Raw genomic sequence first — 12550 nt, 5'->3', positions numbered from 1 at the left:
TATTCGACGACAATTAAGGAAGTGGCAAGAGGAATCAAAGGTGAAATAGCATCAACCAGTTAATTCCGATGGAATAGCCTAGTGGCTACAAGCCTACAACAACAAAAATAGTAGTTATACACCTCAGTTTAGGTATATAACAACTCTTTTTTACTATCCCCATACATATAACCAAATTCAGTACAATATACAACATAAACCCTAAATCTTAAACCATAATGAAATATAATATATTCCGAAGCATTCTCTAAAGTCAAAACCTAAACCATAACTAAATACAATCAATATTAAATAAGTCTCGAATAAGCTATTCCGTACTAATACGTAATAGTTTGGATGAGCTTTATGTCATGTCTCAACGGTCTAAAATCTCCAATGAATCTAATTTATAGCATGATTCCAAACTACCTTTACATCAAATCTCACCAACTCCGGAACATACACTGGAATGTTGTGTTCCGGACAAGTTGGTTAATATTTAATATGAGATAAATATGGTGTTTTTGTTAATTACCTTTTTTATAGTGGTTAGATTAATAAAGGGAAATTGTCTTTTTAATCCAACAAACTTGTTATGTTTGTTTTAAAAGGTCACTTAATTTTTTTTCCACATTAAGAGAATGAAGTTCAAGTTTACCATTTTAAAAGATCCTTATTTAACTTGATTCCTGGTAACCGGGTCAAATGTGGTGATGTATGTTTGATAAATGAGATTAACACTTAAGAGTTTTGATGTTGGCAAAATTATTCTTTCAAGCATTTTGTTGAACATCTTCTATGCATTGCTTATCTCCTTTTTTTCTAACATGTTTGATAAATCTCCAAAAATTAATACATGTGCATCCATCTTGTCTTCTTCAATTCATAAAATAAAGGAAAATGAGATTACTGAGATTAGATGGGTGATGTTGATAAACTCAGTTTCCAATTTTCTAATAACGCTTTATTGGAAAATGGGACTCGAAGAGCATTCATAACAAGCTGTAGATGTTTTCAATCTATTACCAGATGCTTTGGTTCTTGAAAGCTTCAATAGGGTTGAAGATGCCAGATCCTTATCTGCTTGTATGGTTCTCTCTAAACGTTTCGAAGATCTTACTACCTAAACGGACAACATTTCTCTAGAAATCATTCGCCGGAATAAGCTGTTGGATTTTCAAACGGTGATTTAGGTTGGCATACGAACAAATCAAAAGTCTTCTTTGGAAGATTCATTATGAATATGATTCAATCTCTTTTACTATTGAAAGTACAACACCTTTATGCACCAGGTTTCTATGCATTGAAGTCTCCACGTTAAGTTTATGCTTTATTTACTTTATTTAGTATTTTGTTTATCTAGTCTTTTGCGGTTTAGAAGTAATGGTGGGTTATCCCATGTTATGTGTTCCACGTTCCTTGTAATGTTTATAAGGCGTGTGATGCCTTTGTTTTCAACCGTTAATAAAAGCCAGAAACACCCTTAGTGTGTGTTTTCTATATGTGTCGTCTGTTCCCTATGTGTCTTTGTTTTTCATAGTACAGACAAAGAACTCTGTGTGAGTGTTGTTTAAGATCTTCAGCAGGTTAACAAAGTGGTATCAGAGCACTGGGTCATGGCTGAGATGCAGGTGGCTGGTGGTGTGAAGAAACTTAATCAAAACAACTACAATACTTGGTCTACCTGCATAATGTCGTATATGCAAGGCCAGTATCTGTGGGAAGTTGTAAAAGGAACAGAAACAAAGCAACCAGAGGCTGAATATAACAATGGTGTACTACGTAAATGGAAGATCAAGGCTGGGAAAGCAATGTTTGTGTTGAAGATGACTGTGGAAGAAGAAATGTTAGAACATATAAGAGATGTTGTAAATCCAAATGAAGCATGGGAAACCTTGCTTACATTTCTCTTTAAGAAGAATGATACAATGCTTCAGATGCTCGAGAATGATCTCTTGTCAATGTCTCAAAAGGAGTTGTCGATCCCTCAATACTTTCATAAAGTGAAGGCTACGTGCAGAGAGATTGGGGAATTGGATCCTTTGGCTCCCATTGGTGAAACAAGGATGAAAAGGATCATTATACATGGTTTGAAACCAGAATTCCGGAGTTTTGTAGCAGCGATTCAAGGGTGGCCAATCCAACCCTCCTCAGTGGAGTTTGCAAACTTGTTGGCAGCACAAGAGACTCTAGCAAAGCAGATGGGAGGTGGTACCGATAAAACCGCTGAAGAAGCTCTTTATACTGAGAAAAGTCGAACAAAGTACAAGGGAGGTTCAAGTCAAAACTTTAAGAAAGATGAAGATAAGGCTAAGAGTTCCAAATCTCAAGGAAGGGGTTGTGATTCAAACAAAGGAGATAAGGGTAAGGGTCGCTATCACAACAAACGATCTTCTTTTAAATGCTATAATTGTGGAGGAAAGAATCATATAGCTCGAAATTGTCCTACAAAACTGATAGAAGTAGGGAATGATGCAACTACTCAAGAAGAAGAACCTTGGGATGTAGAAGCACTTATGGATCAAGTTGGTGAAGATGATGTATTCAACGCTACCACAACTGGTGAGAGCAACAAATTAGATGAATGGATTGTAGATTCCAGATGTTCTAACCACATGACAGGAGAAAAGAAAAGGTTACAAGATCTAGTTAAATATGAAGGAAGTAGGGTCGTTGTCATAGCCGACAACTCTAAACTCCCTATAGCTCATATAGGTGATGTTGTGTTTTCACCGGAAGAAAGTAATCATGAGCTTACACTACCTGGAGTGTATCACGTTCCAGGAATGAGAAAGAATCTGCTCTCAGTTTCTTAGTTAGCCTCTGTGGGACATCATGTGGTTTTTGGACCAGATGATGTCAATATATATGAGAAGTTTGAAACTCCATCTGTGCCTGTGTTGAAGGGACATTGATCTCAGTCTATATATGTCATGTTAGCAAAAACGGTGTATATAGAGAGAACTAGAAAGAACCAAACTAGTGAACTGTGGCATATGCGAATGAGCCATGTAAGTTATGACAAGTTGGATATGATGATGAGAAAGAAACTTGTTACAGGGCTACCTCTGTTAGAAGTGAACAAAGAAACTATTTGCGCTGGGTGTCAATATGGCAAGGCTCACCAACAACCTTTTGTGTGACAACCGTCAAATTCTGGTCAAGTCAAAGTCAAATAAAGTCAACAAGTCAGACCGGTCAACCCAACTAACCCTTGTGTACTAGGGATCATGTTAGGTAAATACTATACAACTCGCTATTCTAATGAGAAGTCATAAATTGAAAAGTTCGTACATCTAGATTTCTTTAACCTAAAACTGTGGTAAGTAACGAACCAAACCGATAAAACAATGTTGCATACTCATCGGGAGTGTGTAAGGTCCTTAAACATGGCTTAACGGGGTTTACAGACCTTGCATTGCGAAGCTGGACACTCACAAATGTCACACACGAAACCTCTCTCAATCGTTTTCACTCTATCTCTCTTTATCTAGAATCTCTCCCAAATCTCTCTTTGTATGTGAAATCTCTCCCAAATCTCTCTTTGAATGAGAAATCTCTCAAAAAATGTGAAATATCTCCCAAATCTCTCTTTGTATGTGAAATCTCTCCCAAATCTCTCTTTGTATGAGAAATCTCTCCAAGTATGTGAAATCTTTCCCAAATCTCTCTTTGTATGTGAAATCTCTCCCAAATCTCTCTATTTGAGGAATCTCTCCAAGATTGTGAAATCTCTCCCAAATCTCTCTCGAAACCTCTCTTGAAATTTTTATAATCAATTAGGGCATCCCGATACTTGGCTTGATGAGAAACCACTCAAAGAAGGGAAAAATCTTGGAAAATAACCCTTTAGGACCGAAGCCTCTTCATAGGGGCCAAGTCCTATTTGGACCAAGGTCTAGAGGAGAACCGAAGCCCCAGGAGAAGCCACCCGGAGCCGTAGCCAAGGAGGTCGACCGCAGTCAGCAAGCCGACTGCAGCGAGCAACACTTCGGACCGCATCCCTTTTTCCTTCAGACCCATCTCAGCAACCAAGACCTCCCTTCGGATTTTGGCTGCTGATGACCGAGCCTTAGCACCACCGATCCTGGACTTCGGATTTTACGTTTTTCACCCGATTTTTGGCTAATTCTCCATTTTAAGTCCGTTTTTAATTATTTTAACGCGGGATTTTCTCCAGAAATCATATTTTAACATATAAAACCCTAAATATTCATAATTTAAGCATATTTTTAAGAAAATCCTTATTTTAGAATAAAATCTATTAAATGAGATCTTGTGGTGAAGTGTTGACCTATCTTTGATTTATGACACAATCAACCACTCCCATACCCACTCCATGACCATCTATTGTCCCCCCACCATACCTGGTCATTCAAGGGTACTTTCCCTACCATTTTGACCCATCAAAGGCTGAAAACTCACCCTCTCTCCTCATTCTTACTCGTTTCTTTCATTTCCACCAAAGATCAAACACATATTTTCTCTTAAATTCTCTCTTATAATTTTGAGATTTCCAAGTCATTTTTCAAGCTTTCCATCTTCATTCGGTAAGTATCATCACCCTCCTTATGGTCATTACATTTCCTTTTACACAAATCATTGATTCCTTACACAAACTCCATCATTATTGTGTTAGATTCTCAAATCTTCAAGTGATCCTTCAAGTGTTCTTGAGTTGAACACTTCATTTCTTTAACATTCACCCACTGAAATCACATACGGTGAGTTCATACCCCTGTATTTTCATGTTTTCTTAACTTTTAAGGGTGGGGATACAAGTTAAAACACCAAGAACTTAACTAAACTTTGCTAACAACTTTCATCAGAAAAGTTGGACTCCATTCATGGACTGTTTTGGACAACTTAAATATTTTAGTTTTCAAAACTGTATTAGGTGCAAATAGTTCAAGTTCTTAGATTTAAAATGACTACTTGCACATCTCCATAAGATTTTTCTACAATTTATGGTGATTTTTACAAAACTACCTATCATTTCAAACATCAATCCGGACCAGTCTGTGATTATGGACTTTTTCACACAAGATAGAGGTCATTAAAATTTATAATAAAAATTAGGAACACACTAGACTCATTTCCCAAACTCTCAGAATTTACGGATTTTGATTTGGACCTTCGATGATTTTTCTATAAATTTTGTAAGAACAGTTAAAGAAAATGCTAACAACAGAAAAATGCTATAAATTTCATTTCACCTTGTAACATGTTGAGCAAGGTGTATATCTTTATGTGAAAATATGTTCTTACAAATACATGACATTTAGACTTAGTATATAGTCATACATCAGAAAACAAATGGATTTTTACCTACAAAAGTGTGGTAATTGATTTGTTGTTATAATGCATGTTGCTTCACTTTAGTAAAAAGTACATATACATATCGGTAAACAAAAGGGTTTTTACCTTCACCATAAGAGTAACAAAGATATTCGTCATGATTTACTAAAGGCTTAGCAAATATGATTACACTTACAAGATTAAGTGTAATTTTGAATTGATTAAAGGGTTTAGATCAATAGCAAAACGAATAAGAAGAATCAAGTAGGCAGAAAGATAAGAGTTTCTCCATTCTAAGAAGAAGGGAGAGTAGCTTTTATGCTTTATGATAGGTCTTAATGATTAAGAACCATATCTCAATTGATCCTCTAAGTGAGTCTTGGTACAATTGTATGTCCAAGAAGAGTAATCAAAGATTGAAGAAATGGTCAAATCAAGAAGTCAATCATACTTCGTTCCAAAACAAGTCTTAAAGTCAAGATTGTGACATTGAGTGAATAGTATTAAGAAGGTTTATAACATTCATCAATTGTGGAAAGTTGTGATGTCTTGGATAAGACAAAGACCAACTAAGACCAAAATTATGAAGTGTTTTGTTTTGATAAAAGCTACACTAACTCTTGAATATTTGGTTGTCAACAAATGTTTATTGACAAGAGAATCTTATATGTCAAGGAGTCAGTGGGAGTCTTAATAGTCTTGAAAAGCTTCAAGAACAAATCAAATAAACCTTATCGATTATCACTAGCACACGAGTTGAGGTTTACAACCTATCGTGAAGACATTATTTTGTTTCTGTGCCAATCCAATCGAGTTAATTATGCATGTGAGTCCTATGAGTTCTCATTTGAATGCATAAAAGGCAAGGACCTTGATCAATGGAAAGTACATTGATAGGAAAAGGTAAGCTGCTTAACTACTTGGAAAACGTGGTGGGCAGCTGTGCTATCATAAGGCAAGAAATCAAGATTAACAAAGTTCGATCCATATGAGTTTGAATTTGTCGTAAACTTTGGTTTTTAACAAATTCACATGGATAGGAACACATACACTGTTTAAATCTAAGTGTCATAAGATTTCCTCCTTCATGAAAATGATTGTGAGAAAATGCTTTCACTAAGAAAGATTTTAAAAGATAGTGATTGTAAAATTGCATTCTCGAATTCGATCATGGTTACGACATCTCTTTCCATAATTTGAATTGTGAGGTTTGGCAATTAGTCTTAATTGTTAAGACACACATATGAACTATCTAAGGCAAAAGTGTATAAGTTCAAGAAGCCTTGATAAAAGATTATCAAAGCACTAAGTATTAGAAACATGAACTTAAGAAATTCAATAAGTATTGTTTTTCTGAAAGTTAAGATGTTTATGAATACATGTTGAAGCTAGTGGGAGCATAAGTGTTATGTTTTATAATAATCATCATGATAGTGGGAGCATAAATGTTATGATTGTATGATTATTAAGGCACGTATTGCATAGTTGGCAATATTAATTATAGAAAACAAGAGTCATACTTTGCAAAGTTTTAAGAGTTGAATGGTTGTTTTGCTATAATTAAGGGAGAGAATATTATGCTTCATTTCAAATCTAAAGGATTAGGTTGTGGAATGTTAATAAATTTAGTCAAAGGTGCATAGTGTGTTCTTAAAATTTCGATTATGATTACGGCATTCCTCTTCACAATTCGAATTTTGAGAACATAGCAAATAAAACATTGTGCATCGTGTCCCATACGCTTCGGGTATAGGATCGATTGCAAATGCTTTAATGTTTGACCATTCTAAAATTTTCCAAATGTCTAGCGCATTTAGAGGGAAAAGGGACTAGAATTGGTTTTGACTAAAATAATTAAACAACTATCAAAGGACGATTCGAAGTTCGACGAGAATTGGTTGCTTGTGAGTAGTTGGAAGTATAGTATTGGAAATTATGGAAATGTTTCCATATTGGATGGACAATATCGACATCATTACGAATAGATAAGATTCTATTAAGAAATTAGTTGTCATATGGAAAATATGGAAGCGTGTCCATATTGGGAAGTAAATATTGAAAATCTATGACTAGATTAGAAACCTTTATGCAAAAGGATGTTCAAAGGAATGTACTTTGAGTGAGAGACATCATATCTAAGGAATTGTCTTGTAACAATCTCCGATAGAGGACTTTGTAATATCATTGGCAATAGTCTTTGAGACTTTGGTGTAGTCACATTACAAAAGGATCGTTGCATAAAGTGTTAGAATCTAGTATATTCTATAAGTAACAAGAATTTGATATTCTTACACTTAAGAAAATGGATTTGGAGTTGTAAAATGAGAATGATTGGAAATGTGTTCAATTTGTCTATTTTACAAAAGTAAGAACCATAGGTAAACATTGTGTGCAAGCTAGGAGCATGGGACAAGTGTAATAATTCAAGTATAAAGTTGATTACCCGAAACGACAAATAATGAGTAATCGATATGGTGATAAATAAAACGTGTTTTGTTTATACTCAAAGGTTTGAGGCCATATGGGATTAGTATTATTCTTGTGTTTCACCTTGCATGTTTTTACTTCCAGAATAATTGAGTTTATTAAGAATAATCGAATTATTCAAACGGGCCACAGTCGTTCATATGTAGGAAGTATATATGAATGAAGACTGTCATGAATTGGTGTGTGGATTGTCTAGAAAAGTATTAGACATAAGCAAATGTTTGCTGCAACGTTCATGAGTACTTATGAATATGATTTGAGCATTGGATTAAACCCACGCTCACTTGGATCACTATCTCGAGTGATTAGTGAGACGATAACATCTTATATTCTTGAAACCGAGATGTGTGAGTTGTATCTTGCTAATCGGTTGCACATTGATAATATGTAAACGCACTAGTAACTTGGTGTTATAAAACATATTGTTGTGTGTGATTTGGTTAGTGAGTGAAAGCAAGCATTGTATCAAAGTTTATCCGTTCCTTTTATTCAAAAAATAAAAGCGATATCTTTGGGCCCCTCGATGGTTTAGTGATGACATATGTAAATGCTCGGCCGGGCTAGGGCTAATTTGATTTGTTCAATTAGTCTGTCGTCATAAATCGGAAATCAAGATATAGTACAAAGAGAATGATTTGAAATCATATCTCATACGATATCTAGAATGGAGGAATATATGATCCCTTATCTAAGGATACGCGTATCTGATATGATCAGAGTTGACAGCGGCTTTGGAAAGCTACGATTGCAGATTAGGATCTGAAGTCATACACAGAATAGTTGTTAGACTTATCCAAGTGGGAGACTGTTGGATTAGTGTCTAAGTCCATAACTATTTTGGTATGTACTTGACCCGATGGTGCATGGTCCTTTTGGGTTGCCTTCACCAAAGCAACTTGATAGGATGAATTATGGAGAGTAAGGATTAAATATGACTTATTAATATATTATGGGAATAATATATTAAAGGAGAAATCATATTGTTTAATTAATATTAGTCAATAATTAATTGGTAATTAGTTTTGTGACTAAAAGAGATTAATTAAGCTTAAGGGACTGGAATTGTGATTATAAGATAATTATGATTTGGGCCATGGATTGCCTTATATTAAGGGATGGACGAATTCTAATGGGAAACCCATAAGGAAATCGTCCATGGGCTTAATTAAAGGAGTCTATGGGTTGCTTAGGGCTTATGCATCCAAATTAGGGTTTCCTTGTTAGATAACCCTAATAGCCCAACTATATAAAGACCCCTTAAGGCTCAAAAACGTGGCTAATGTTCTTGTAAGGGTTTACACACGTTTTTGGCAGCCTCCAACCTCTCTCCTCTTCATCCTCTTGCTTATGGTGTTTGTGAACCATTAGAGGAGTAACACTTGTGACTCTAAGCCTTCCAAAGTCAATTCAAGGAGGAATTGGGATTGTTATTGCTACATAACAATCAAGGTATGATCTTAAACCTAATTACATATTAATATGATTACTTGTATGCTAGAATTAGGGTTTATAGTCTTGGATTCAAAGCATGTACAATAGAGAAACCTAGATCTGAGCATTAGGGTTTGTATGAGCACATAGGATGTCTTATGACCAAAACCCATCAGTGGTATCAGAGCCTAGCTTGGTTTCAATTGTATTGATGCATTGTATAACTGAAAAATTCGATTTTTTGGATTGTGGAGGCTGGACTCGCTGAGTCCATGGCTAAACTTGCTGAGTCCATGCAGACTCGACGAGTCCATGCCTGACTCGACGAGTCAACTCGTCAGATAATGCTTATCTCGGGATTTCTTGCTGTTTTTGCATATGGATAGTTACCTTATCATATTATATCAATATAAATCCGATTTTATGATATATATGACTATATTCTTGATCTAATTAAAGATAATTATCAATTAACAAGATAATTGTTTCCTTATAAGATAATTGATTAATTATTTTGAGTAAATTGATAAATTGTTTTGCAAGAAATCATTAAATAAATCAAATATGGATAATTATGTGATTAAATGTTAATTTAAAATTATTTGTTATTTGATCCTTGTTGTTATGAAAGGTTTCATATTTTCCCCTTTAGGTTTTATAGTTTAAATTTGAACCCAAAAGTTTTGGAGTTTTGAAATTTAAATAGTTAAAACCCTAATGTTTTGAAAAAGGTTTCAAAACTTTCCCTCAAGTTTTGGAATTTAAAAGTTGATTAAAGGTTTAATTAGAAATGTTAAATTCTAAAACCCTAGTAATGTTTTGAAAAGTTCACATTACACCCTTGTGGTTTTATTAATTAATTAAGGAGTATAATTAAAAGAGGTTTAATAAATCCATAAAAGTTTAGGTTAACCATTTAATTGAATTAAAAGTGTAATCGTTAAAGTTAACCATATAGTATTTTAAAAGTATAAAATACACCCTATACTATATATAACATTAAAAGTCTAACATTATATATATGTATGAGTAAAAGTCAGTCTTACCGTTAGTAGGCCTCATTCACGAAGCTGGTCTATAAGGGGTGTTTAAGGAAATTGCCTATAAAATGGCGATTGAACGGGTATCCACTCTTACCCACCGCACTCTTGACTAGTGGAGGGTCGTTAGCCGAACGGGTAGGATAGGACGAAACCTTCCATTATAAGTATAATGAAATACAAAGTAACTAAATGTTTTTCAAATTCCCAATCTTAGTTACTTAGGCAAAAGTGAATTGATGCAATTCCATGAAATTACACTTTGTGCCCTTGCGAAGACGTTAGTGGAGCGTGTGTGGTTTACCGACACACTAAATGGTTCTAAGCAAAGGTAGCAAAGGGTGACTCAATGTTTGTCATAGTTCGGTGGAGCGTGTGTGGTTTACCGGCACATCGAATAGGTGATTGTAACATGTGAGGGCACCATGTAGTTTGCATGGTGATTCACACCCGCTTTGTGATCCTCGGCATCCCAGTCACAAACAAGAGGGGCATATCGAGATTTAAACATGCCATTGAAATGTTCAATGAATCTCAAAGGATCTAGGAGTTTTCATAGATTTAAAACTTAAATTTCTTTTTCGTTTTTCATGGTGGAAATTAGTGAATCGTCATTCACTTACCTTCAAATGTTCTGCAATTTGGGTTACGGCATCCCTCTCCCGAGTTGTAGGATATTGTGTTGGGTCCTAGCCTTGGAATTTCATTTGGGTGATTTACTAAGGACTCAATCAATCAACTAACTTGAATTCGTTTTTCTCCCGATGTCAAAGTTCGACAACTATGGTCTTCTCAAATCCCGTGGAACAAGCATTCCACATGAAGATGATATTCCACGATTCGATCGAGGAACATGAAATCATGCTTCACTTCCTCCTCCTCCTCCAATTAGTCTCCCTAACCCACAAGTTCAAAGGCTTGAAAAGTTCAAGATCACTCAAGCCCTTTTGGCAAGTGAACATAAAAAAGGAAAGTCGGTGTGTGCACACGTCCTAGGGATGAAGTCACACTGCTTGGATCCGTTGTCTGTGAGGAAATGGCTGTTGATTGGGTTCTTTAGTCACTTCCTAACTCATATAGTGAGTTCGTAAGAGAGTACTATATGGTGAACCGCAACGTGACCCTTAATAAATCTCACCTATATGCTTATTGCTGCTGAATCAGCAATGATTTGGCGCAATAGAAAAGCAACGTTGATTGGTGAATCTGCCTTCAAGACCTCTATGGATATAGACCATGGCAATGAAAGACATGCAATGATCGAAAAGTTTGATCATAAGAGAAAGACAATGTCTGAAGTAGTTCCATGTGTTGTTCCAAAAGAGTCAATTTGCTTTTATTGCCAAGAGAAGGGGCATTGGAGACGAAGTTGCCCTATTTACCTAAGAGATCTAAGAGATGGGAGAGTCAAAAGTATGACTACGCTTTAGGTAAGAATCCACTATCTAACTCCATTAAGTTCCTATTCATTGATTCTTAATACATGATGTGATAAGATTGCATTTGAATGTTTTGAAGGATCGGTGAAAAGAAAGGAAGTTTGATAAGAGAGCAAGATGAATCTAATCACAAGAGATGGATCTCGATCTCATGGACTTGAAGATTGGATTTTGAGCTTAGATATTTATGATATAGTTGTTAGAAATTTTCTTTTTACATAGTTTTCAATAGATTTTGCATTGTAAGGACAAATGTTTTCCCGCTGCTTTTATAAATAAAATAAATTTTGTTTGACTTATTTATTTATTTGTTTACTTCCTTGCAATGAAATCGTTATGAAAAATTGATGTTTACATATTTCTGCAACGAATGGATATGATTCTTAGTTATGTTATTTATGGAAATGTCGAGAATTTACCAAATAGGGAGAGTTTCTCATCGCCCAAGTTTCAATTGGACAGAAACTTGGAATCATGCAACCTGGTTGCACGATGAATGAGAAATTTCATATTTGGAAATTAGACTAATTCATTGACAAAGTGTCAAGTGAAGGACTAGGAGATCGAGTACACAAAGTTGTGTGTTGATCAAGTTCACCATAAGAGTAACAAAGATATTCGTCATGATTTACTAAAGGCTTAGCAAATATGATTACACTTACAAGATTAAGTGTAATTTTGAATTGATTAAAGGGTTTAGATCAATAGCAAAACGAATAAGAAGAATCAAGTAGGCAGAAAGATAAGAGTTTCTCCATTCTAAGAAGAAGGGAGAGTAGCTTTTATGCTTTATGATAGGTCTTAATGATTAAGAACCATATCTCAATTGATCCTCTAAGTGAGTCTTGGTACAATTGTATGTCCAAGAAGAGGAAT

The 12550-nt window shown here is 35.1% G+C and overlaps 1 protein-coding gene across 1 annotated transcript; it reads left to right on the top strand.

Annotated features, from left to right (window-relative positions):
- The first annotated feature begins 1595 nt into the window (after positions 1–1595).
- Positions 1596–2795, top strand: LOC145009867 (uncharacterized). Its single transcript, XM_078968495.1, has one exon. The coding sequence runs from the start codon at positions 1596–1598 to the stop codon at positions 2793–2795; it is 1200 nt and encodes a 399-aa protein (XP_078824621.1).
- The last annotated feature ends 9755 nt before the right edge of the window (positions 2796–12550 follow it).

The sequence above is a fragment of the Lactuca saligna genome, chromosome 8 (assembly GCF_052625555.1).
Source record: "Lactuca saligna cultivar CGN05327 chromosome 8, ASM5262555v1, whole genome shotgun sequence".
In the NCBI taxonomy this organism is placed as follows: Eukaryota; Viridiplantae; Streptophyta; class Magnoliopsida; order Asterales; family Asteraceae; genus Lactuca; species Lactuca saligna.
The sequence above is the reverse complement of the archived record's forward strand: the minus strand, read 5'-3'. Positions and strand labels throughout refer to the sequence as shown.